We start from the raw sequence: 26,023 nt of genomic DNA, 5'->3' as shown, positions 1-26,023 counted from the left end.
GCCGGGCCAGCGCCACTGGAAACGGGCAGGCGGCGGGCTGCTCCCTGCAGGCCTGACTCTGCGCTCCTGGCGTTAGAGGGGTGCGGAGATCTGGGTGAGGCCCCCCCACGGGGTCACAGCCAGGGAGGATGGAGGACGGCTCCCGTCTTTCCTTTTCCTCCCAGTGTTTAGGCCACTGTCCTCCACGCGGGTGACCACACTGCCCGCCCTTTGCAGACGGTCCTGGGACCGTCAGCCCCAGTCTGTTTGTTTGCAAACCCCAAGTCTGTTTCAGTTGACGGGGTTTCCAGCCTAGGACCCAAAGGACCCTCGTGGGTTTGTATTTCTAGGAGAGGGAGAAGAGGCTGCGGCTCCTTCCCTTTGGGGTCCTCACATCATGATCCCTCGTTACCAAGGTTTCCTATCAGGCATCCTCACTTCTGGTTAAGGCCCAAGATGGAGCTTTCCAGTATCTGAGCACGTTCAGCCCTCTGTTTTTATCCTTTATGAATCTGCAGTTGATTTTGCTAAAATTAACCTGATCATCACAAAGGGAAGTTCCTGTTCACGTGAGAAGGAGAATTTTCGTCCTTAGGTCGCTGGCCCCTGCTGCTGCCCCGTGCCTGCAAGCGAAGTGCGCTTCCCTCAGATGGTGACACTCCTGGATCCCGTCCTCGTGTTCTGGGGGCAGGGGGCAGAGTCTGCCCGGTGGGCCCTGGGGGCCCTGCGGCCTGGGAGGGCAAGGCTGTAGCGCTGGCTGATCCAACCTGACGCCGGGCCGGGTCTCCTCCCCTCTTCTCTCCTCGCTCTGTGGGAGCTCCTGGAAGCTTCTGTAAGGCTGAGCGGCCCGAGGGCTGGACCCTCCAGGGCAGGGCTTGGCGCCCTGCGGACTGCAGAGCGGACAGTGCTGGTGGCGGAGGCCAGCGGGCTTGTTCTCTGGGGCCTCACGTCTGGGCTGCCGGGAGCCGGAGCTCGGGCGCCGTGGGCATGTGTCCTCACGCATGTCCGTGACCTCTGTCTTCAGTTGTCACTTGTGGGGATGCCGAGGGTGAGCTGGCGCCCTTCTGGGGGTCTCTCCTGCATCCTGACCGCAAGGCTTCACCTTGGGTCTTCCCCACCCTCAGTGAAAAGCACTTTCTGGGGCCACTTTTGGGGGAAAGGTGTTCAGGAGCCCGGGAGGCAAGATGGGCTCAGCTCCGCCCGCCTTGCCTGGACGCCCATCCCGCTGCGTCAGCCGCCCCGGGCTCTTCTCCCTGCGTTTGCGCGGCCCCTGCGACAGAGGCCTCCAGGCTCGAGGCTGCATCCTGGCCCCGTGATGGACACTGGGCCACACGCACGGCCCCGGCCACGCGCCTGCGGGTCCCCCGGTAGGATTTGAACTCGCACCGGCCCCGACCCCCTGCTGCGTGTGTGATCGTGTCCTCGCGCTCTGACCCACACTGGATGTTTGAGGGACCAGGTCTGTGTGCCGCGGGCCCCGGGAGCCGCTGACGCAGGGGGCCTGGACTGGATTTCTCTCACTAGCTTTACTTGGAAACACCTCCCTGGGGCCTGGAAGTGGAGGCCGCAGAGCTGGTTTCCACGAACAGTCCCCCCTCCCGCTCTGCTACCCCCATGGTGGCTTGTGGCGTTCTCGCTGGTGTCTGCGGACACTCAGGGCAGCCCAGCGGGGACCTCTAGGGAGGATCGAAGTGGCTGTGGGAAAGACCCCCTGCTGGAGGCACTGACTGGGAGGCCAGGCCTCAGGGTATTGATGGCCTTAGACTCTCTGCCAGGGAGAAGCACTTTGAAAACTTGTCGCTCGGGGGCGTGGTATGAGTGGGTGCTGGTGAAATCTGACTTAGGTGAAGAGACTGGTGTGGAACATCACCCTGGCGTTCATGGTGGCTTTGTCTTTTTAGCAGTGAAGATAAGATTTCTGGGATTTTCGGTCTCTGCCTCTGCTCAGCAGGCCACGTTTGGCTTCCTGGTGCCGGTTGGGTGGTGCAGACCCGGCCTGGCTGTGCCTTTGGGGCCATTGTCTCGGCCGTGAGAAGAAGCTCGCAGAGCTGATTCCTGTGGCTGCCCCAGCCCCAGGAGCTCTTCAGGAAAAGTAGCGTTTTCTCCCAGGACAGCACTGGACTGCAGGGTGCTAGAGTGAGCCGGCGATCGTGGGGGACACCCGGCCTGTGGTGAGGACGGAGTCCAAAGCCGGAGCCGTGGGCGTGGAGGCCAGGGGTCAGCAGGCCCGCTGGTGTGGGAGGCGCTCTCAGAGCTCCGGAGCGGGGGGGTGGTTCTCGGGCCGCAGGGGGTCCTGATCACCCGAGAGCTGCTGGAGTCCCCGGGGACGCCGTGCACTGTAGCTGAGCAGGGCGCGGGCCCTGTTGTTTCCAAGTCCCCAAGCTGCTGACGCCGCCCAGCCTGAGATGAGAACCACCACCCCAGGGTGACCTGCGGGCCCCCAGCTCTCCCTGCTCTGCTTTGTGTCACTGTTGGGGTACCTGTGGTTAGCATCCATTTTGGAGTCTGCCGGTGACATTTGCTGTGTGGCCTCGAGCAAGTCACTTAGAGTCCCCAAACTTCAGTTTCGCCACCTGTCAAATGGGGATAACGCTGGTATCCATCCATGTCCTACAGTGTGCCTGTGCACACGTTGAGTGAGCCCAGGCCAGCAGCCCACAGGACTGTGATCCCGTCGTGATGTTTTTACTGACCTGGAGGAAGCGGGGGGAGGTGTGCCTGCCCCAGATACCCCCTCCTACCTCCAGCTTGGAGGACCCCGTGCCCTGCTCCGGTATATCTCTCACTGCTTTTGAAGAGGGGTCAACTCCCTTCTTTTCTGGAAGGCAGAAGCATGGGTAAGCCAGGGCCGCTCCCTTCTTGACGTCTAGATGCGTTCAAGGAAACCGCGTGCACAGAAAACACAACTCAGAGGGTTATGTTTTTTTTTTTTTTTTGCGGTACGCGGGCCTCTCACTGCCGCGGCCTCTCCCGTTGCGGAGCACAGGCTCCGGACGCGCAGGCCCAGCGGCCATGGCCCATGGGCCCAGCCGCTCCGCGGCACACGGGATCCTCCCCGACCAGGGCACGAACCCGCATCCCCTGCATCAGCAGGCGGACCCCCAACCACTGCGCCACCAGGGAAGCCCTCAGAGGGTTCTGTTTAATAGACTCCATGTGTGTCACATCTCTCTCCCTGCCCCAGACCAGATTAAAAAAACCCTCCTATATGTACACGTATAAATACTTCCATGTATTATACGTTTCTTTCTTTACATTTTGATCCCAACTGAAAACAAAACAATGTAAAACATAACAGCCCGTTCTTGCACCATAATATTTTTTATCTTTATGTTTCAAGCGTAATTTATATGATAGTGTGTTGTTCGCATAAGTTATCTCTTTGGCATTGCTTATATACATCTAAAGGAGGCAAAAAGAAACGAGATGCGTGCTCATCTGCGTAAGAAGCTGAAGTGGGGGTCACTTGTGTTTTTACATTCCCTACAGAATATTTTTAAATGTTTACATTAAAAAGCACTTCTGTACCTCATTTCCCTCTCACACACACGCACGGGCGCACACACACACACACACACACACACACACAGTTAAATAGAATAATTGTAATTCAGTTAAGAGCACCTTTGGGGAAAATGATATTGCATATAAATCAGTCTTTTGAATGGAACTTGATTGTGACTGCTCAGCCCTTCTGAATGGTGTTTTTAATAAATTGTGCACCAGAGTTCCGCGGTGAGACGACAGAGTGAACACGGGTATCTAATTTCACTCACTTCTGAAATTCACAAAAGCGCCAGTAAAGGTATACTCGTTACAAACCATGTCACCCCGAAACCTAGATGATGGTCTCTACTGTTTCCCACTAAAGGGACCCAGTTATCCTTAGAGACACGTCTGTTTCCTTGTGTGGCCCAGGAAGTGCAGGGAGAGCCCAGGACACCTTGTCTCAGCTGCACAGAGAGCTGCTCCCGGGCGGCCTGTGGACTCACAGTGACACGGCAGCCTTAGGACAGGAATACAGAGGCTTAGTTCACCATGGTCCCGAGAACCAAAACCCTCCTCCCTGATCACACGTGGAGCATGCTACAGGGCCAGCTTGTTCTTTTTAAAAATTGACAAAGGAAGAGAATCAAGCGCTCGCCCTGCCTTTCTTCTAAAAACCCTTTGTGAGAATAACAAGCTAGTTGACTTGGGACCCTTTCTCACTATAGAAGTAATGTAGCTAGCAAATCAAGAGGGGTGGATGGAGCTAGAAAAGCCCTGTTTACAACAATGAAGACATCATCGGTGAGCACGTTAGCTGCCGATAACACAGGAGCCCGAGGGGCACAGGACCTCTCCAGGGAGGCGGCCCTGACAGCAACCAGAGCTGCATCCTCTGGGCCTTCAGACCCCCTTCCAGCTCCCAGGGAATCTACACGTCAGGCTCAGTCAGCACAGGACGGGTGACCAGTGTCTCCAGCCCATCAGCTGGAGGGTGCAGGGGTGAGGGAGAAGGTGGGGGACCTTTAGATTAAAAAGAATTCAAAGGGTATGTCAGCCAGTTGCAGTGAATGGACCTTAATTGGGTTTTGATTTGAATAAAGTTTCAAAAATGTGTATGAGACTCTCTAAAAAAATGGGAATACCTTCTGGCTATTTGATAATGTCGTGGAGTTGTTAATTTGTTCTGGGTAGGTTGATGGTATTCGACTGTGTGTTTGTTTTGTTTTGTTTTGTTTTGTTTTGTTTTTTGCGGTACGCGGGCCTCTCACTGCCGTGGCCTCTCCCGTTGCGGAGCACAGGCTCCGGACGCGCAGGCTCAGCGGCCATGGCTCACGGGTTTAGCTGTTCTGCGGCATGTGGGATCTTCCCGGACCGGGGCACGAACCCGTGTCCCCTGCATCGGCAGGCGGACTCTCAACCACTGCGCCACCAGGGAAGCCCTCGACTGTTTTTTAAGAGGTCATTTAGAGATACCGAAGGCCTTATGGATAACATGCTGGGCTGGCTGGTAGGCTTCCGGATGATCTAGAAGGAAGTGCAGCTGGTGGGTGTGAGAAGAAAAGGTTGGCCATGAGGTGGCAGGTGGCTGATGGATCCTTGGGAGTTGATTATACTGTTCTCTCTGCCTTTGTGTGTTTTTGAAATTTTTCCCTAAAACATAAAAATATATATTCCAGAGAGATGTCATCAGCTCACAAAGTTGGGGGAACAGAAAAGGAAACAACATCACCAACAGTCCGAAAGTTGGAAAGTAGAGCCATAAGTCTTAACCGATTTGGCAGTTTGGGCAGAAAAAGCCAGATTCCGAGCCTCCTGTCAGTGCAACCAAGAGCCCCGGGGGATAGATGCCACAGCATTCTCGAAGGGCAGCCCCATGTCCTGCCCTCCGGGACAGGAGCAAAAGGGGGCTGGGCCAGGTGGAACGCAGGCTGGCAGAGAAGCAGACGCCCCGCTGTGCTGGGCGCCTGAGCCTCGAACCAGGGTGCCTGGTGCGTCCTGACTAAGGCCAGCTCCGCACACCGTCCAGCGAAGCTCAGCGTTGAGAACCCCTCTCTGCTCGCAGCTTCCAGCTAGGGTTCATGCCTCCACTCGTACTCAGGGACACATCTGCAGAAAATATGCAAAACTCGGTGAAAAGCTTAGAGTGTACATTTAAGGAAATCGCGAATAAAGCTGAGCGCTAGACACAGAAAAGGAAAATGGAGAGAGTGAAAGAGAGAATCAGAGCGTTGCCCCAGGAGGTTTACCACCCAAGAAGTTTCGGAAGGGAAAACAGAAACAAGGAGATGAGCAAAACAGCCGTAACATCTTACGGAAAAACCCAGACAAACTTTCTGCCCAACCCAGTAACTCAGGGAAATTCCCCGCGACTGGAGAAACTGAGCAGGCCAGCTGCATGCCCCCCACGGCGGAGGAGGGAAGAGCCTCACCAGGCCACCTGCTTCTCAAATCTCAGAACACTGGGGACAGGGAGAAGGGCTTCTGAACATCCAGAGGAAAGGGCAAGCACAAAGGGTCTAGAGCCAGAGCCGCTCCGTGCTTTTCTCATGACAGTGTTGAGAGCAAGGCCGTGGATCGCTGCCTTCACCGCCCTGGAGAAGGTGACTTCCAGGCTGCAATTCTGTACACAGCCCAGGTACTGATAACGTTGACAGGGAAGTAAGTGCATCTTCGGACGTGAAACCTCACGTGCCTCTTGGAGCTTGAGTTCCTGTAGAAAAAGAATGAACTGAGAAAGAAGAATGAAGAGTGGGGTAAAGGGATCAGGTGATCGACTCTGGGACAGAGACCAGTGGGATGGATCCCAAGGAGGGTGAGGGGGCCGGCCTCAGAGGGCGGCTCTGCAGGAGATTCTGGGCCGCCCGGCTGGACCAGAGCTCAGCAGCCGCTGGGGCGGGTATGGGAAGGGGGCTGACCTGTGAGGACCTTACTTACCAGGTGAGGCAGGTCTCTCCGTGGGGCCTCCTGCGAGCCTCTCACCTGGAGGACAGCCTGGGTGGAGCAGCGGCAGGACACAGGGCAGTGCTGGCCCGCGGACGGCCCCACCAGGTGCTGCACTGGGGGTGGCCCTTGGTTTCCCGGGGCTCACTCTTGACCTCTCCCGGACAGAGCTCTTTTCTGTCACCTGTCCTAGAAGCTGAAGGCAGCCTGAACTGCGACTCTGTCTTTTCCTGGGAACCTTTGTCACCTCCCATCCCACTGCTCCTGCACTCACCGCGGTCACGTGGAGGACACATGTTTAGGGATACATCTGTAGATGTTATAACCAGAAAGAAAAGCAGGGATGCTGAACGAAGTCAGAACGTTGCTGGGGGCACAGGCGTGTGACGTGTGGGGCACGGAGGGCGATGCTCTGGTTCTGGTTGAGGTGGGGGGGTGACTGTGTCACCCTTAACCCTTCTGTTCTCCAGGGTGTGTGACACATTTCACCATAAAAGATGAAAATATTTTGAACTCAGTTCTACGTTTCCTATACACCCCTCCCTTTCTTTCTCTTCCTCCGCCGCCCCCTGCAGTCTTTTCTCTCCCTAACCCTCACACACGCAGACAAACGTCATGGTAAGGGGAAACCGTGGCTCCGTGGATGAAATATCTTTTATTGTCCCCTAGATTTGAATGAGTCGTTCTTGACTTGAACAGACCCTAAACGTCGGCCCTGTTTTCTAAAGAATAGTCCTTCTCTTTCTTTCCTATCTATGTGATGACATGAAATGGTGTTGTGAAAAGAGGACCCAACCCATGTAATGGAAAATTACAGTGTCCTTCCTTTTTTCTGATCATTTATTTAAAAAAAATAGAGACTAGCAGATTTTTTCTATTTCTGACTGAGAACTTATAACTCACAGCCCAGGCTTGGCCATTTCTTACTGAAACTCTGAATATGGCCTTTGTGCTTCTACTAACGTCATGAGTCTGATTGTATTAATACGTTTCTCAAGGCGCAACCTGTAAAGGCAATTTTCTGCTCTGCCATAAAATATTCATGAGAATAAGGGCTTTTTTGTCTTGATGCTGCATTCTTTAAGTAGAGAAGCTTTCATTGTTTCTTCAGGGCTCTTTGGGTCAAAAGCACCAGCAGCTTCTGTTGGGAACTCATGGCATTTCAGAGAGTTTTTGATACAGAAATAGTCCGAGTCATGTTTGACGCACCCGCCAGCGACGGGAATGAATGGGGACTGTGGGTCTGATGCCGCAGCTGGCGCTCAGGCCAGGCCTGGGGACCGCGCGGCCACTTCCCCACCCGCCTAGCTTCCCGAGGCTGGGCGCACGAAGCGGGAGGAGGACCCTGCCTGGGCCCCCCGGCCTCCTGTAAGTTGCAGTGTTGCTTTGCGTGTCTGTAAACGCAGTGCTGTTTTCAGAGGTGGAGAAATGGCGGGAGCTGGTCGCGGTGCGTCTGACGGAGGGGATGTCTAGCTTTGCCTTCTCTTTGCTCTGCGTTTGACTTTCTCTAGCAGAGGAATGAAGTTTCATGTGAAACCTCAAAAGGGTCAACCCAGGCAGGACCTGCATCCCTTTCTCACAGTAAATGTGGAGGGAACGTGGTGAGAACAGGGATGCCTTGGCCGAGGACAGCACGTGCCCCCCGCCCCCCGTGCCCCCTGTTCCCTTCTGTGTGTTCACTGCAGGCAGAAGGGGCTGGCCGGGGTGGGGGGTCTCCTCGCCAGCCTGCGCGCCCACCCCCAGGGTGCATCCGCTCCGGTGTCTGTGGCATGACCAGGGGGTGTTTCCTTCTAAGGTTCCCTGCGCCTCCAGACACAGAGGAGGCTGAGGAAAGGTGCAGTAACCAAAGCGAGGCTCAGCTGGCGGGTGGTGGGTGTGACGCCCCATCCACAGGGCCTGGCCCTGCCCACCCTCCGCGAGTCCTCCCGCGCTGCCCCTGTGGCCACCGCCCCACCTCTTTCACCCCCAGCGCCCCTCCCGCCTCAGAGATGCAGCCCCGTCCTCACACCTGGGGAAGGTGTGAACCCTTCCCCAGGCCTTCCATCGGCCCCACTGCCCCCTCCTGCCTGTCTTCACATCAGACCTGCCACAGGCCAGTGCCCAGCACAGAGCAGGGGTGTTTCCGCAGTACGTGAACGCACACTTAGAAACGTTTGGCCCGTCTTATTTTTGGAGTCAATAAAAAGGATCCCTTAAAGTTGTTTTATGTTCAGTTTTTTTTTTTTTTTTTTTTTTTTTTTTTTTTTTTTTTTTTTTTTTTTTTTGCGGTACGCGGGCCTCTCACTGCTGTAGCCTCTCCCGTTGCGGAGCACAGGCTCCGGACGCGCAGGCTCAGCGGCCATGGCTCACGGGCCCAGCCGCTCCGCGGCATGTGGGATCTTCCCGGACCGGGGCATGAACCCGCATCCCCTGCATCGGCAGGCGGACTCTCAACCACTGCACCACCAGGGAAGCCCTGTGTTCAGTTTCTGAAGACGTTATAACTACTAGACATTTCTGGTGGTCCTCCTGACCCCGCCTAGGAAGAATTAGAAGTAGGGAGAGGGTGTGCGACAGTGAGTGGTGGATGGGTCGTCTTCTGCCCAGCATCGTGGGGATGGCCTTCTTCCTACATAGTGCCTTAGGTCACCTTGGCACGTCACGTGAGCGGGGACCACGTCCGACCACCCCTGCTGTCAGGGCAAGTGAGATGATGCTGCTACAACATGCGGGCGACATGGTTATTCCACAGGTTCTCTGTGGTCATTTCCTTAAGCTCAGATTCCGCTCCCTGACCAGACAAGCAGAGTGTAAGAGACACCGCAGGCCAGTCTCACCTGTGACTGTGGATTCAAATGTGCGTAATGAAACGGTCATAGGCTGAAGGCATCAGCGACTCTTTGTGTGTGTGTGTGTGTGTGTGTGTGTAACCCAGGAAGACCAAGAGTCGGGTTTATCCTTAGAAAGCAAAGGCCAACTGGGACTTCCCTCGTGGCGCAGTGGTTAAGAATCCACCTGCCAGTGCAGGGGACACGGGTTCGAGCCCTGGTCCGGGAAGATCCCACATGCCGCGGAGCAACTAAGCCCATGCGCCACAACTACTGAACCTGTGCTCTAGAGCCTGCGAGCCACAGCTACTGAGCCAGCACGCCACAACTACTGAAGCCCGCACGCCCTAGAGCCCACACGCCGCAACTACTGAGCTCATGTGCCCCAACTACTGAAGCCCGTGTGCTCTGGGGCCCGTGTGCCCCAACTACTGAGCCCACGGGTCTTGAGCCCGTGCTCCGCAACAAGAGAAGCCACCACAGTGAGAAGCCTGCGCACGGCAGCAAAGAGTAGCCCCCGGTCGCCACAACTAGAGAGAAAAGCCCACACGTAGCAATAAAGACCCAACGCAGACCAAAAAAAGAAGAAAGCAAAGGTCAACTAACCTGAGGAGGTCTGCTAAGTAACTCACCTGTAATCCAGGAAGGAACTAGGCAGGTTAACCGGTTAATAGAAAAACTTCTTGAGCCCATCTGTGGATGCAGAAAGGGAGCTGGAAAAACCTGCCATCGTTCACAGTTACAGTGTTTCTCAGGAAGCGTTCAGTCCTGTCATCAGTGAGAGCAGGGGATGCGCACCACCTCTCCCCGCCGGAGGAGGAAAAACACGAACTGAATTTCCTTTAAGACGTCAGGTCACTTTCTCTTTTCTCTAAGTCTCTTTCCTGAGCCCTCCTCCTCGCCCTCCATAGTATTCTGTTCCTTAAAAGAACGTCTGAAGCAAATGGGGGAAAATATTGATTGAGGTTTTATAAAATTGGTGTTGTTTGCACTCTTTTTCCATTTTCTTATATTACATGAATAAAATGATCAAAAAAAAAAGAAAAAGGAAATTAATAAAAGCCAGTCTTTACCAGCTGGTGTGCAGTGGAGGTTGGTGGGATCCACCGGTCCCCAGGCCTGTTCACCAAAACAGTTCATTTGTGCAGATTTTTCTCACGTAAACATCAAATAAAGACCTCGCCACACATCAAGCCTCATCCCCCACTAGAAAAAAAGAAATACATACATTTAAAAAGCTGGGGGAAGAAACCGAAGAAAAACAGTCAGCTGGTATTTATCCCAGGCTTGTTAGGGCTTCAAAGAGGAGAATTAAATATTTTCTGAAACTGCTTGAATATTGAGGATTTTTCTCCATTCCCTGTGGCCAGGTCCCAGGCATTCCTTGCATGGAAGCTGCTCCAGGCTCTGGGGGCCTGGGGTGGAGGCCAGGGCTTGGTCCCGGGGGTGGGAGAGACAGTGACTTCAGCCCCAGAGCCAGGGCCCCGCTCTACCCCAGGCAGCGCCCTGCACTCTTCCAAGGTGAGCGGCCCTGCAGGTGTGAGGCCACGTTCTAGTCCAGGGCTCCAGGGCTCAGGGAGTCAGCTCGGGGGTTAGAACCCAGGGCTTCGCCTGGGCCTCGCCCCACCTCGCCTCACTCATCAGAAGGATGGTCGGCATGGGACCTGCCGCCTGGCAGTGACCACAGAAATGCCCTCTCCTGAGGGGTGGTTCCACTTATGGGCTGTTTTTCCAGAATCTGTGGACTGTGGGGCACAGACTTCCTGAGGGACTGGGTTATGTCCGGCCTGTGAGTGGCCCACGCTCACTTAGGGAGCCCCCAGGACGAGGCCAGGTGTGTCTGTCGCAAGGCCTGACCTGCAGAGGGTCTAGGCAGAGGTGCTAGGATGAGGCCCCGTGCCAGGTGGTGAGGGGCTGGCATTGGCGGGGCCCGTGGGTGTTGAGTCTCGGCTCCCACTGGAGCCCTGAGCCCCCCGGAGGGCGAGGCCCCAGCCTCCGGTCCCCGGGTCTGGTCTGTGCCGTTGCGTGAGCCCAGAGCAAGTTGTGAGGGGGGCTTTTTGGAAGGGACAGGGACCATGGGCCTCGGTGCTAGGCTGTCTTCCCTCCTCTCTCTACGAGCAGCGCCCGGGGCGCTCATCTGCGAGGAGGGGAAGCAGCACAGGAGCCTCGCAGGAAGTAAGGGGCTCCCCGCCGGCACCCCTCGGCCTTTCACACGCTGTCCTGTCACGGTAGGAGCACCCACGTCGGGTTATTTTGTGAGGTCCGTAATTTAAGGCTCGCTTTCTGCATTCTTTTTCTCACTTTAATTTGGTATTGATTTGTAAGCCTTAGGATCGATTCAGCTTCTGTTTCTAATCAGAGTCACTTGTGGCTCTTTCTCAGCCATACATCAGTGCAGTGAAGACAGTCCGTTTCCTGGCACAGCGCAGAAGCACGTAACCCTGATGCGCAAGCGGTGCGGGCGAGCCGGGGGAGCGTTTTATTGGCTGCAGCCGGTAAACCTGTTTTCCAGAGGGCGCTCGCTTCACCATGGAAACGCTCTCCCCGTCCGGAGCGTCCGTCTGGACCACTTAAGTGGCACACACTGTCCTGTGGTTCCTGCATACGACTCTTCTGTGTCTTTGTGAAAAGGAGAAGAAAAGCATGGGCAATTCACCTCTCTACTTACGGGTGTTCAGGGCTCTTTAGAGCCTTTTTCTTGCTTTTTCTCTTCATCGACTTTCAAAAAGGATGTCAGAAAAGGCTGCTGGGGCTGCAGCAAGGTCCTTTGAGAGAGCAGGGGCCCCTTCGCGGAGGGTCGGGTGGAGGGAAGAGAGTTTGCAGGAGTGTGTGTCCTGGTCCAAACGTCCACTGATTTTGGCCCGAGGGATAGAAACCTCAAAGGCCTCCGGGTCGTGCCTTTTGAGCCTGTTGAGGGAGGGGGTGCAGAGGCGTCCAAAGCGTACAGTGGCCCTCAGCGCGTGGACACCCCGACTGTTGGCGGCGGCTCTCTGCGAGGGTGGGCGGGGCTGGGGGCTCCAAGGTGACCAGCGCTCTGTGCTGTGCTCTGTCCCGCAGTGGATGTGGCCTCGGCGCTGCCTTTGCCAGTGGCCCCCCCGGCGGTGCCCATGGACCTGCGCCTGGACCACCAGTTTCCGCTGCCCGCGACGGAGCCCGGCATCCGGGAGCAGCAGCTGCAGCAGGAGCTCCTGGCCCTCAAGCAGAAGCAGCAGCTCCAGAGGCAGATCCTCATCGCCGAGTTCCAGAGGCAGCACGAGCAGCTGTCCCGGCAGCACGAAGCCCAGCTCCATGAGCACATCAAAGTAAGTCGCCTGCCATCCGCCCGCGGGAGCCCTCAGAGCCCGCGCGCTCTTTGTGGCCCCGTGGTTCCCGTGCTAATAAGGACCGTCCCTGATAACCAGCGGTAGCGCTGAGATTGACACACAGCCCTATTCCTTGCTGTGCAGTTAATACCTGCGTGTCCAGCGCTTGGGCACTGGTTGAGTAAATTGGGGCAGATGTGGCCAATGGTGGGAACAGCATTTAAAGTCAGGCTGTAGAAGCGTGCTTAAATTAGGGGAAATGCTTATCATCTGACTTCATCTACAGAGATAAGGTACATCCGTAAATAGCAACATTACCGGCAAGAAGAAACACCTGTGTTTGCCAATCATCTTTATTTTCTTCTTGGGACTTGTCTGTCCACTCTTCATTTTTCCCACTGACTCTTTATGATTTGAAAAAGGTATTAATATTTACTTTTCATTTAAATGGAATAAGAAGAAAACTAACATAGGTTGTTTTTTGGTACATACTCTCTGCATGTATTTAATCTGATCTCAGACTTCAAAAGTCAACCTATTAGAAAGAAACATGCATTAGTGATGCATAGAGAAGTCACGTCATGTGGTTGAGGGACCAGTTATGACATCTGTGGTCATAACGCGTGCTCACTGTACTTGGGAACGTGGAGAGCAGTGCTGTCCAGTAGAGATGTGTATATATTAAAATTATATAGGTAATTTTACCTTTTCCGTAGCCACCTTGAAACAGCAAAAGAAACCAGCTTGTGTAAGTTACTTATTGCCATGTAACCAATCACCCAAAAGCTCTGAGCTGGGTAAAATAACCAACGTGAACTAGCTGATGGCTTCCGGGGGTCAGGAATCCAAGAGCAGCCTCACTGCTGGCTGTGCCTCAGGGTCTCTCGCGAGGTGCTGCTGAGCTGCCAGTCAGGGCTGTGGGCTCATCTGAGGGCTGGGTGGGGCTGCAGGACCCACTTCCCAGCTGACTCCCGCGGCTGTGGGCCAGAGGCCTCAGGTCCTCCTCACGTGGGCCTCTAACAGCAGCTTCCCCAAAGTGGACACCCAAGACCCAGGTGACCAAGAAGGCGGCCTCGGTGTCTTCCGGCCAAATCTTGGAAGTGACAGACCCCAACCCTGTTCCCTTATTCTGCTGTCCTACGACCAGCCCTCCCAGGAGGGGTCCAGACAAGGGCTGAGTACCAGGAGGCAGGGGTCTCTGGGGTCACTGGGAACCTGGCTGCACAGGTAAACTAACTTTAATGTATTCTATTTAACCTCATATTTCTAAAATATTATTTCAACCTGTGATCCATATAAATGGTTTCGTTCACGCTAAGTCTTAGTGAACCATCGCAGACGAGACACGTGGAGCACATCTCCGTTTGGACCAGCTGCATTACAGCCACATGTGATTAGTGGCTACTGGATTGGACAGCAGGGATCTGGAGAATTAAAAGCCCACATGCTTCTGAGATGCCCTTTCCATGGAGACCAACACCACCTACGGCAGGACGTCGCCGAGGCCGGCCTCGGCTTCCTCGTTAGCCTGCGCCCGGTGCCGTGCAGAGTAGCCGCGCACTGTCTGTTTCTGCCTCTGGCCAGCTGACAGCTGCACCCGAGGCCGTGGGTCTTGGCAGTTTTGTTGCTGCCACTGCTGCCTTTTGCCCTGACCCCGTGGGGCTTCTGAGGTTGGCAGTGGACAAACCAAGGAGAGAACACTGTCCAGAGCTGCTGGAAGTCCAGGCCTCATGGCTTTGCTTGTAGCGTTCTGAGCCAGCGAGTCCTCCTGCCTGAGAGGTCACCTGTCTCCGTGGAGACGCCCCCGCGGCCATCGTGGTCCTCTGCTGTTTAATAAGCGCTCTTGAGTTTGGGGTGGAGTGGTCGAGGGTCCGTGGGAGCGAGCGCGATGCGCTTTGCTCCCCTGATGTGAAGCGCCCGCTCCCCCTGGCTGTTGGGAGGAGAGGGAAGCCCCGTGGGATGCAGCCTGGACCTGCCCTGCCGGTGGGGAAGCCAGCGCCTTGCTCACTGCTGCTGCTCTGTGCGGTGCAGGGGAAACGGGGATGCGGCGGGGGTGGGGGTGGGGGGGCCGGGACGGGGTTGGGGCTTCCCGCTGAGGCCCCGCCCCGAGCGGTCTGGCTCTGAGCAGCGCCCGACAAGGTGCCTGCCTTTCAGTACTGAAGCCCCCCACAGGCCGCCGCTTTCCTTTTGTCTTTGAAGCTGCAGCCTCACATTTCTGTGACCCCTAAAAGCAATTTAGAAGCTCATCCTTGGCTCTCTCCCGACCAGTAGCGCTGCTCGCCCACGCAGAGCGGACTTCCTCGCCTCCTCGCCAGCCGGCGTTTTGGACTTTGGCCCTCACTGCCCCGTATCTTTTTTTTTTTTTTTTTGTGGTACGCGGGCCTCTCACTGTTGTGGCCTCTCCCGTTGCGGAGCACAGGCTCCGGACGCGCATGGCTCCATGGCTCACGGGCCCAGCCGCTCTGCGGCATGTGGGATCCTCCCGGACCGGGGCACGAACCCGTGTCCCCTGCATCGGCAGGCAGACTCTCAACCACTGAGCCACCAGGGAAGCCCAACTGCCCCGTATCTTGATCTCTTCTCAGAAGCCTGAAGGATCACTGCAGTCTTGTGTCTTTCCGGTCCTCTCAGATACGTCCCCCTTTAACCGGGCTCCTGGTGACCAGGGGGCCCACACTGCCCTTCATCTTGGGAGGTGGAGCCCTGTGTGTGCCCCTCCCCGCCGTAGGTCACCCATCCACGTGCCTACCTGGTAGCAGGCAGCCACCCACCTCTGGCATCTGCGGGCCCGGCACGGCACCTGGCTGAAGAAGGAACTCGGGATTTGCACTTCTCTCTCTGTTTTCGCTCCCCCTCGCACCGTCGTCCTCACTCAAACAGCCCCTGATTGAGAGACTGTACCGGAAACTGGCGATGGTGGGTTTTGTGCTGACCAGGGTTAAGGAAGATGCTAGTTGCTTATGTTCTCGTGTCTGTGTTGGTTGAGTCTATAGCTTTTACAAGAAAAAAATGAGAAATTGCGACATCAGCGACCTCTCCTGTGTGAGGGGTTGCACAAATCAGCAAGAAACATTAGGATCACTGCCTGAGCCCGGTTGGTGCTTCCCCCTGAGGGCGAGACCGGGCTTCCCACTGTCCTGGGGCCTCGGCCTGCGGGGGCTTTTTCTCCCTGACCCCCAGTTTCTCTCCTCATCTGGGGTTCCAGGAGTTTGTGTCACCTCTTTGAAAAGGAACAGAATCTGCCTCCTGGGTCCTCCTGTCAGCACCTGCAGACTGTGCAGAGAGGGCTCGGAAGTCAGGGGTACCCCGACGAGCTCCCCCTGACCCACAGGCTGGGTGCTCCCAGAGATGGTGGGAGCCCCAGAGACGCAGCTCAGGAAGCATCTCAAGGTTACATGCTCTCTGCATTCTAATCGTTTGTTGTTTCTCCACTTGAAATGGAGATCATTCGTCTGAAGCCATTTAAACGATGTAACTGTATCGTCCCATCAGTCGGCTTCTGCTTTGATGATTTACGCTCTTCACAAGGTATCATATTGTTAGTGACGTTTGCCAGTGGTGTTTGTCAGACGGATTTCTGGAGCACACAGTCGAATTAGTGTCATTAAATCATCAGTGAATTTGAGTAGGATTTTATAGTTAAAAAGGGAATAATTTTTAAAATGTAACTAAAATTGTTAACCCTGGGTAAAGAAGATCTTTCCTAGGGTTTCGACACGCAGTGTTGCACTTGTACTAGACGCAGTGTCTTTGTTGGTCATGGCTGATTCGGGAGCCCCGTTCCCCTTTCTGTCCTGCACAGTTAGTTTTCTTCTCCCCAGAATGGGGTCCAGGCAGCATGATCACTGAGGCCCAGGGCTGTGAGAGTAGTGAGTGTGGTGTCTTGGTGTTTATGTCAGCTGGGATAGCCCAGGTGATCACCTGGCAAATGTATGTCAGCTGGGATAGCCTAGGTGATCACCTGGCAAATGTATGTCAGCTGGGATAGCCCAGGTGATCACCTGGCAAGTGTATGTCAGCTGGGATAGCCCAGGTGATCACCTGGCAAGTGTATGTCAGCTGGGATAGCCCAGGTGATCACCTGGCAAGTGTAGCATTACCTAGATCTGCTGCTTTGGGGGTTTGTCGTGTGTCATTTTAAATTGTTTTAAAATGTTATCAAGGGAATCCCTATTTCCAGTGTTTCTAATGGAAATGTAGTACAGTGTGAACAAGCAGAAGCTGGCCCTCCCTGCTCTCCCATCTGACTCCCCAGGCCCAGGTCTCTGCCGGCTTCTGCCAGTAGAAGTTTGTAGATGGTCTGCTTCGTCCTTGCGTTAAAAATCCCATGGGGTGATTACTTCCCGCTTGCTGGAGAGACTAGGCCTTTGCCCTCCATTCCCCCCCCCCCCACGCACACACTGCTGCCCTCCATCCCCGCCCCCCCCACCCCCCCCCCCCACCCCCGCATACACTGCCGCTTTTCGGATGCTTCACATACTGAGACCAGCCTTCTGATTAAAGGACCATCAGGGGCTCCATTCCTGTGTCTGTGTGGGTGCCTGTTGCCGACACACACCGTGCCATGGCTTCATGACCTCTGATACAGCTCTTAGCTTTCCCTGGAGTTAGCGATTTCCTCCCTTCCTATTGGCTGAGCTCCCTATGTTCCAGTGCAAATCCAGTCCCACAGTTTGAGAAACCTGTAAGCTCTTCTCACTGTGGGCAAACGCTGGTGATCATGGCTACAGTTTCAGTCTTGTACTGCAGACTGTCTTTAAGTATAATGATGTAGTAACATGATTTTTGCATTTCAAAGTATCTGAAATATGAATCTGTTATACCTCTAGATCAGGATCAATGGTTTAAATATTTGCTTTTTGCAAAAAGGAAAACAATTACAGCATATAAGCCAGCACAAGGTCCTTCCTGCTTGAGTGGTGATGGCCACTGTTTTATAAGACCACAAAGAATCTGTTACATGAGTGTCTCAGTCAGCTTTGGCTGCATAACAAACTACCCCAAATATAGTGCTTACTACAGTAGCCTCACTTCCAGCCTGGTGCTTGGCAGCTGGATTATGTGCTGCTTTCTGAGTTCCAAGCTCAGCAAGAGGGCAAGAGTGGTTTAAGCCTCCGTGTAAGTCATGGATACTCTTGCCTCGCTGGCCAAGGCAAGTCTGAAGGCCAGGGTGAGAGCTCGTTTGGGAATACACCCAGAGGAATGGATATTGCAGGGCTGTGACAGATGCGGCCTGGAGCGCAGTCATCTTCTCCAGGAGGGATCCTCACCCTAGTCCAGGGAAGGCGGGAGAGGGCGTGGTAACAGTGATTCTGACAAGAGTCGGGTGCACATGAGGAGGGCTCGGGTAGGGGGACAGTGAGAAGTCGGGGTGCACCGTGAAGAGAGGAGGAAGGGGACAGGGCTGGGGGTCTGCATGCTGGGAGCCCTCCGTGCAAGCCAGAATCCCTTGGCCACCTTCTGAAGGTTCTGGGTTCAGGCATGCCGCCCCTTGACCTCCGTCCACGGCAGTGATGTTTCCATAAATGTGTGGTTTTTTGCTGTTTGGTAAATACTGACAATTTTGTATTGGGAATGTATCGAGTATTCCATTTCACTGATGGAGACGTGGTGAGCACTTCGGAGTAGAACGCGACGCTGACCGTGCCGTCTGGGCTGTGCCTCTGGGGTGCTGCCGGGTCTCATCTCCAGAGTTCTGATGACAAACCTGCTCTCCAGTCCTTCCTGCAGGCTTTGTTCCTGTGAATCCGTGTCTCCTAAAAAGCGCCGTTCCTCTTCGTGGTTCCGGGAGGAGTGGGAGTGAATGCCTGTGTCCACTCAGCCACGCTCACCCACACGTCTGACCTCCTCATTAACCGTTTGCTCACAGCGTCCTCCCCACAGATCTCCCTGGAGCCTCCTGCACCCCGGGAGGAACACCTGTGTAGGTAAACAGGAGGAGGAGGGGGAAGGTCCCGGGCCCCTGGACTCCCCAAGGCTTGTGTACCAGAGAGGAGCAGGGCCCTGCTGTTTGCGTCCCAGACAGTGTCGTTTTTTACAAGGATGTTTTCATCATGATCTCTTTCTGATCGCCACAGTCATTAACGTTAATTATCGAATAATTGCAAATCACAGGGAAGATGTGATTCCAGCGCCGTTGGCTAGGACGGCTGTTGCATTCTGTAGTGGATTCCCGTAACCTCGTATTATGTACGTTGTGCGTGTGTGTATCTGTAGTTTTATGGAATTGGGATTATACTGACATGTGGTTTTTATTTATTGTTAACATTTCCCTTTACCATTACATACACTTCAAAAGCATGATTTTAACGGTTTTATTGTAGTCTTACAATGAACCCCAATGAATTTAAATAAGTGCTAATAGTTGAAGAGTTGAACATTAAGGTCATTTCCAGTTTTTCTTCTGTTTTTAGTGTCCTCGTTCATGAATCATATGCCTTTGTCTAAACGAAACAGAAATGGTATTGCTGACCCAGGATAAGTCCTTTTCTGTGGCTTTTATTTCTTGCCATGTTTCTTTCCAAAAGCTACACCAGGTCCTGGGTATGCATGTGTCTCTCTGTCTGCCTGTCTCTCTCTGTCTCTCACACACACACCCCTTGCTTACTCCGAGAGCAGAATAGTAAAGCAGCAGTAACCATGACAGCCAGCACTCGCTGCCCTGTCCTAGGTGGTAGCTGCCTCTGCGGGGCGCTGCAGGGCACCCTCCCTCCCACCCACAGCCTGCTGCGCGGGTCGCTACCCGCCCCCGCGTTTTCCCTCTTCCACGTCCGCACCCAGCGGGCTGGCCGATCAGTGACTGCCCTCCCAGAGGCGAGGGGCCAGGGCTGACCCCGCGGTCTGATGCGTTCATGGAACTTGTTCTATTTTGATTCTGTCTGCATTTCTTCTACCGATTATCGTTTTCTTTGCTGTTTTTCTGTTGCAGTGCTTGCCTTTTTCTCATCAGTGTGTGAGTGTTCTTTATAAATTGGCGTTATTTCAACGTCCATTATATTTTGTCCGTTATCTGCTTGGCCTCGCCTCCTTCACAAAGCAAAGCAGTTTTCTAAACGATGTAAAAAATGCCAGCTCTGTCCCCTAATCAGCGCGTGTTTATCTGGCCGAGTCTGCCTCCGGCCCCCTCTGTTCCTCGTACCGGCCCCACCCTGTCAGCAGGAGCCTGTGCTGGTGTTTCAGGATCCGGCCGTGCAGGTCTCCACTCCCCACACATTTGTTCTTCATTTTTAATTCCCTCGGCTTGTCTCCGGGTGAGCTTTCATTTTTCCAGGTGAGCATCAGAACCCTTTCTCATAACGTCCCCCAGAGTTGCTCTGGAAGCTTAATTGAAGTTGCCGCAAGTTAATAAATCAGCAGGACATGTACTAGTAACTTTCTACTGTTAACTGTCTAATCCGGGAATGTGGAATTACCACCTGTGATTTGAAGCTTCTTCTGTCCTTACGAAAAGTCTTGTCTTATTTGCTTCATATAAGGGCTGTAGATTTTATATTTAATTATTCTTGGGTATTTTATATATTTTCTCCTGTTATGAACAGAATGTTTCTTCATTTTATTCTCTACTTGGTCACTGTCCGTGTAGAGCCCTTGGTTTCATTATTATTTGTTAGCCAACCAATGTCTAGAATTTTCTTCTTAGTCCTAAGAAATTTGTAATTGGTTATTTCATGTTCTCTAAGTAGACAGTAATGTCATCTGCAAATTATAATTGTTTCCTCCCTTTTTGTTTCCATGCATTGACCAAAACTTCTGTAACCATGTTGGGATCTTGGAAAGCTGTCTGTGACAGCACGTGCGCCAGGGGCCCTGCCCACGCCATGGACTGCGGTTGTGTGGCTGAGGCTGGACCCTGGGTGAGGGCTTGCAGGAGAGCTAGGCAAAGCCGGGCCTCTGCTCCCTGTGCTGGGGTCTCCCTTGGGTTGCATGGTAGGCGCCCTCTCCAGGCCTGTAACCACTTTCCTGTGGTGTGAGATCAGGCAGCCGCACTCCGGGGCAGGTGACTCCCCCAGGGACAAAAGGCCTTTCCTGGGTCCTGTGTGGAGAGACCTGGCCTTTTTCTCCTAGAAGAGGTTGTTGGCAGGGTCGGCGCTGGATACAGTTTAATCACCACCTGAGCTGTTTTGTAGTTTTCTAGGGCTCAGCAGGTTCTGGTCATTTTCATCGCAGGTGAGTTTGCCCGTTCCCTTTGCCGACGCAGGCTGCTCCCTCCTGGGGCCCGTCAGGTAGGACGCGGGGAGCGTGGAGGAGAACCAGGCTCCGCCTTCGTCCCCAGCGGCCGTCCAGGGACCCCGAGGGCCCGGGGCACACACACGGGGACCTTGCTCATCCTCAGTCTCAGGGCTGTGGTCCTCCTCACCCGACGGAGCCAGAGAGAAGTGGCTGCTCGTTTTTTTCCTTTTCTTTATGGAAAATACTTAGTTTTTCCCTTACTCAGTTTTTTCATTGTGGTAAAATTCATATAACATAAAGCTCATCACTTGACCATTTTAAAGTGTACAATTCAGTGACATTTAGCACGTTTACAATATGGTACAACCGTCACCGCTGTCTGGTTCCAAACCATCCTCATCACCCCGTGAAGGACCCCTGCGCCGGGCGGGGTTTTAGACGGGTCCATCCTGCCGGCACCAGGAGCCCGTGGGTCCACGGGCTGTGAGTGGGCGAGGAGCTGGGGGTGCTCCTGGCGTGGATGCCACCCCCGCTGCGGCTCCGAAGCAGACAGAGTCCAGAGTCGGGGCTGAATCCTGTGACCCTGGCGCTGCAGCCTCCCCGTCCGCACTGCACGGCGGGAACCTGTCCTGACACGTCTGTCCCAGGTGCCATCCTGGGAGACGGGGGCTCATCTCCCACAGTTCCTGCTTGTGGACCAGACCGCAGGCCCCGTCCTTCGGGCACGTCTCCTCAGAATAAATCGCTTCAGATGAAGAGTACTGTGAGCACATGACACATTCTAAAGCGTCTCACCGACTGCCCTCCAGAAGGTTCCTGCTCCTTCCAAAGCTGTGTTCAGCCTGGATGTCCCTTTCCCAGGTCTCGCAGGGTATTTCCAGTCTAATGGGCAAAAACTAAAAACGATTTCTACTCTTTTATTTGCATGTCCTTTTTTACTAGTGAGGCTGAATTTTTATACATGTGTGTGTGTGTGTGTGTGTGTAAAGTCTGTCGATGTGATTTGTGCCATCTCCATGGACAGGAGAGAGCTCTAAGAGCTATTTAGTTGAGCATGTGACTCTTCCTTGAAGGGAAAGGGATAACATTGAAAGGAACCTGGTTTTATGGCCCTGGGAGCCAGGCCATCATGTTTACTCTCTTTATTACCTGTCCCAGGTAGCTGGAGAGATGTTACCTGGGGCCCCGGCTTCCGGGTCACCTGAGGCAACTTTTAATGAGCCCGCAGGACGCACTTAGGTTGCCATAACCCTGGTACCTGGGAAAGCGCGTGGCAGCCAGAAGCCCTGCGTCATCCCTGAGCCCGTCTGTGCCTAATTAACGGGCTTACGGCAGGAATTGCTCATAAACCCGGCACTCTGGGTTTCTAGGAAGTTGTTTACGGGCAGGTGGATGGCCTTGTTTGACCTGCTGCCCCAGGGGGCATTGATGGCCACTCGGGCTGCCACGCTGGGCCCGGCTTTTCCTTTGCCACCAAGCATTCGTGGCACACGAGAGTGCCGTGCTTTGTAAGGCGTCCTGCTCACCTTTGACAGTGCCCTCTGTGCTGTAGGCTGCCTGCAGTTGTAGAAGAGAAGGGTCGTTTTGTGTATTTCCAAAGGTGGCAGCTGCAGAAGTTTGTTCTACAAAGAAAACCGTCTCTTGCGTTGGCTTGCAACATGGTTTTTATCTCATTCCTCCTCACTGGCTCTTGCTGATAAATACACTGGCTTTGATCTGGCCCAGTACCCTCACGGGCTCGCTCAGACCTGCTCTCTGCAGAGAGAAGACGGAGTCAGACACAGCCTGAGTGTTCAGTCAGCCCTGAGCCGCCACAGGAAGTGTGTCCCGGTGGTGGTGAGTCCATGGAGGGAAGGAGCCAGGATGCCCTGCGGACGGAGGGGACCCGCCACTGGTCTCAAGGGGATGCAGCTTCCAAGGCACCCCGCCTGGGAGGAAAACGCGTGTCACACGAATGGAGACTGGGTGGTGAGGGCGGAGGAAGGGGAGGCCGGCCAGGCTCTCCCTTGACCACTTTCACCCATCACTTCTCCCCTCCCCCTTCATGCTCCCCTCCCCCCAGCGCGCACGGCGATGTCCAGTCCGCAGCTTCCGCAGAGTCCAGAGTGCGGGGTGTCTGTGATGCCGGCCTTCCTCTTGCTGACCGGCATGTTGATGGCTGGCCTTTTTGTCTTTGCGGCATTTGAGTATCCAGATTTGGGTGGGAACGTGAATGACACATCCAGGGGACCTTTTGATAAGGCTGGTGTGCCGTGAGGCCAGAGGGAAGAGTGATTCTGAATGTACTGAAGTGAGGGTGCCTCTTCGAGCTGAGCCAGGAGTCCAGTGAGATAAAGATGGACATGGGTCCGTTTTGAGGATCCCATAGGGAAGAATAGTTTAGTCGCAAATGGTCCCTAGAAACCGTGGCCAGGTAGCACGTGAGCCTGGAGGTCAGCACCCAGGAGAGGATGCTGTCTATCAGAAGGGACCTCCGAGGGTCGGCGGGTCTGCCCTGCACTCCCCTCAGATCGTGGGCCACGTGATGCCTTCGAAGTTTCTTGACCATCTTTGAAAAACCTACACGGCAAGCCCGTTGGGCCTTTGATGCACAGAACTTCCGGGTTCCAGTCCCAGGTGGACGTGGACTTCACCGTGGCAGCCTCGTGTCCCCACAGCAGTCCCGGCTCCGCACTGTCCGTGCCAGGCTTCTGCAGTGTCGTGCTCTGGGGCATTTTGGGGAATCAGAGTTGTGGTTTCTAATTGCTCCTTTCATTAACACTCAATGACGATATCGTTTTTCTGGGAGTTTTGTCTTCCTGTGAACTTTAATCCTTGGGTCTGGGGTAGTTGTTTCTAGTGTCTTTGTAATGACAACTGAGAGACCTCACTTTCCTTCTGGGCTCTGGGTGAAAAGTAAATATCGTGAGACCTTTCTGCCTGCGCCTCCTTTACACGTTAAATGAGCACTGAGCAGCTTTAAGGGAACCCGGGGCTGTACCTAAGGCAGTCTGGGGGTGCAGGGAATGCCACGGGGGCGAGGTTCTTCCTTCCGAGATCCGTTGTTCAGGACACGGCCTTGGCTTCCTGACCAGGCAGCCCTCTGAGTCGTCCGCCTCTGGAGGCTGGCCACGCGGGCGGAATCCCAGAGCGGTGGGCGGTGGCCTGGTGACAGCCGCTAGGGGCCTTTGCCCACAGACACAGCCATGGGGCCCCCAGGCAGGATTCTCTGAATCCGTACGGATCAACAAGTTCTTCTGGCAGAGGCACCTTCCTCGGTGTGCGACCCTGTTCTGAGAAGAGCAGGTAGTGCAGCTCTGAGTACTGCCTCCTGGAAGAAAACTAATGATAACAAGGGACATGGTTCAGCCCCACCTCATTTACTCTTCTTTCCCAGTGGTGTCATTCGGTTTTCCTTTTAAAAGAGAAGAAAACATCACTGTTTTGAAATATATTAGCAAAATATATTAGCCGGGTTTTGGGAAGGTAATTTTGTTTTCCACAGACAGCTCTCAGCAGTGGCACTCAGTGTGCAGGGACGCCACGGGTGGGTGCTGAGCTGGGTGTACCCACTCCTGGCGGCCACGCCCCTGCACGCCCTGCTGCATGACGCAGAGTCTGGGAAACGGCAGAGGAGCAGAGTCACCCGCGGGAGGTGCGAGCTGCTGCGCGGGGTCCGGACACTGGCTCCTCTGGGTGGTCCGCGGCCGCCTCCCTCTCCCTCCCTCCTGCGCGGGTTTTGGGCTTAGCTGCACCCACCTCTCTGCCATTCTGTCCCTGTGGTCCCAGCTGGAAAGGAACCCCCTCCCCTTCGCGGCAGGGCTTGTGGGCAGGGCCGTGGGTCCCCTGCTGCGCGTGTGGGCACAGGTCTGACCAGCCCGCCAGGCTCCGTAGGGGCCCTGCTCTCAGGTCCCTTCCACTGCAGCAGGGCCGGGAGGCCGGCCATGCCGTCTGCGGAGGCTCCCACGTGGGCCAGCGGGGCCGCAGGGAGGTGTCTGCCGCGGTCCCCGGGAGCGGCCACAAGCTGTTTCAGTCGTGCTGTGTCTCACACGCGTGGTCCATGACAGGGAGCTCGCTCGTCGGTGAAGCGTTCTCGACGGAGAGTCCCGGGGCCTCTTGGGTGACAGATTGCTGGCTCCCCCCCAGCCCGTCCCTCCACCCGGGGACAGGGAGGGGGCGGGCCCGCCCCGCCCCGCCCCGCCCAGCAGCGAGGGGGACACGGGGGGCCCCCTGGAAGGTGCCGTGGACGAGGGCGGCTCCGTGCAGGTGGCCGGGGTGGAGGGTGTGGGCAGCCAGGCTGACCCCACTCAGGTCCTTCCATGGTGGCAAGTGCGCGTGGCCAGAGCCTTGGAGAGCGGGGGCAGGCGGGGGTGGGGAGACAGGCAGAGCGAGGGGCAGGTGCAGGGAGACAGAGGGAGAGCGAGGGGTAGGCAGAGAGGGGGACAGAGACAGACTGAAAGGGAGAGAGGGATAGGCAGAGAGGGGGCAGAGACAGCGAGAGAGAGAGAGAGGGATGGGCAGAGAGGGGGACAGAGACAGACTGAAAGGGAGAGCGAGGGGTAGGCAGAGGGGGGGACAGAGACAGACAGCAAGAGAGAGAGAGAGAGAGAGAGAGGGATGGGCAGAGGGGGGACAGAGACAGACTGAGAGGGAGAGAGGGATAGGCAGAGAGGGGGCAGAGACAGCGAGAGAGAGAGAGGGATGGGCAGAGAGGGGGACAGAGACAGACAGCGAGAGAGAGGGATGGGCAGAGAGGGGGACAGAGACAGACAGCGAGAGAGAGGGATGGGCAGAGAGGGGGACAGAGACAGACAGCGAGAGAGAGAGCGAGGGGGCAGACACGGGGATGGAGGAGCCGTGGGGCGGGAGGAGGCAGCACAGACCACCCCCCGGGGGCTTTTGCTGGTTGAGGTTTGAGGAAAACCGGTGTCCGGCGTGTCGGCGTAATTGAGCCTTTCCCGCAGCCCTGGTCCGCGCTGGCCGGCTCGTTCTTTCTCAGCTTTTCCAGGGCGATAAGTGACAGTGGGATTTGATTGCTGGTGAGCTTGAGCCCTTGTCCCCCATTTATTTTGAACCACTTTTTGGTGAATCTCTTGGTCTTTTTGCTCACCTTCTTAGGGGCTGCTTACCGTAGCCTTAGTAACTTACCACGGCCATCTCTGTGCTGCGAACACTGCACAGAGGTTTCCTCATTCATCTTTTGCATTTTAATTTTGTTTACAGTATTTATTAGGAAGGTAACTTTTTATGTTGTCAATTATGTCATTTCTGAAAATACGTGATATCATTTACACACGATGAAACGCACGGGCCTTGAGTGTCTGTCCGCCGCGCTTCGACAGTCCTGAGCATCTGAGC

General features: G+C 55.0%; 1 protein-coding gene across 1 annotated transcript in view; it reads left to right on the top strand.

The window, feature by feature from the left end:
• HDAC4 (histone deacetylase 4) overlaps nucleotides 1-26,023 on the top strand; it is a 286,639-nt gene that overhangs the window by 162,377 nt on the left and 98,239 nt on the right. Inside the window, exon 4 of the mRNA XM_079924568.1 lies at nucleotides 12,273-12,517. Within this exon, the coding sequence (XP_079780694.1) occupies nucleotides 12,273-12,517 (245 nt within the window). The remainder of the gene's footprint in view (nucleotides 1-12,272; nucleotides 12,518-26,023) is intronic.

Source organism: Stenella coeruleoalba, assembly GCF_951394435.1.
Source record: "Stenella coeruleoalba genome assembly, chromosome: 6".
Lineage (NCBI taxonomy): Eukaryota > Metazoa > Chordata > Mammalia > Artiodactyla > Delphinidae > Stenella > Stenella coeruleoalba.
Note: the sequence above shows the minus strand (reverse complement) of the source record. Positions and strands in the feature narration are given on the sequence as shown.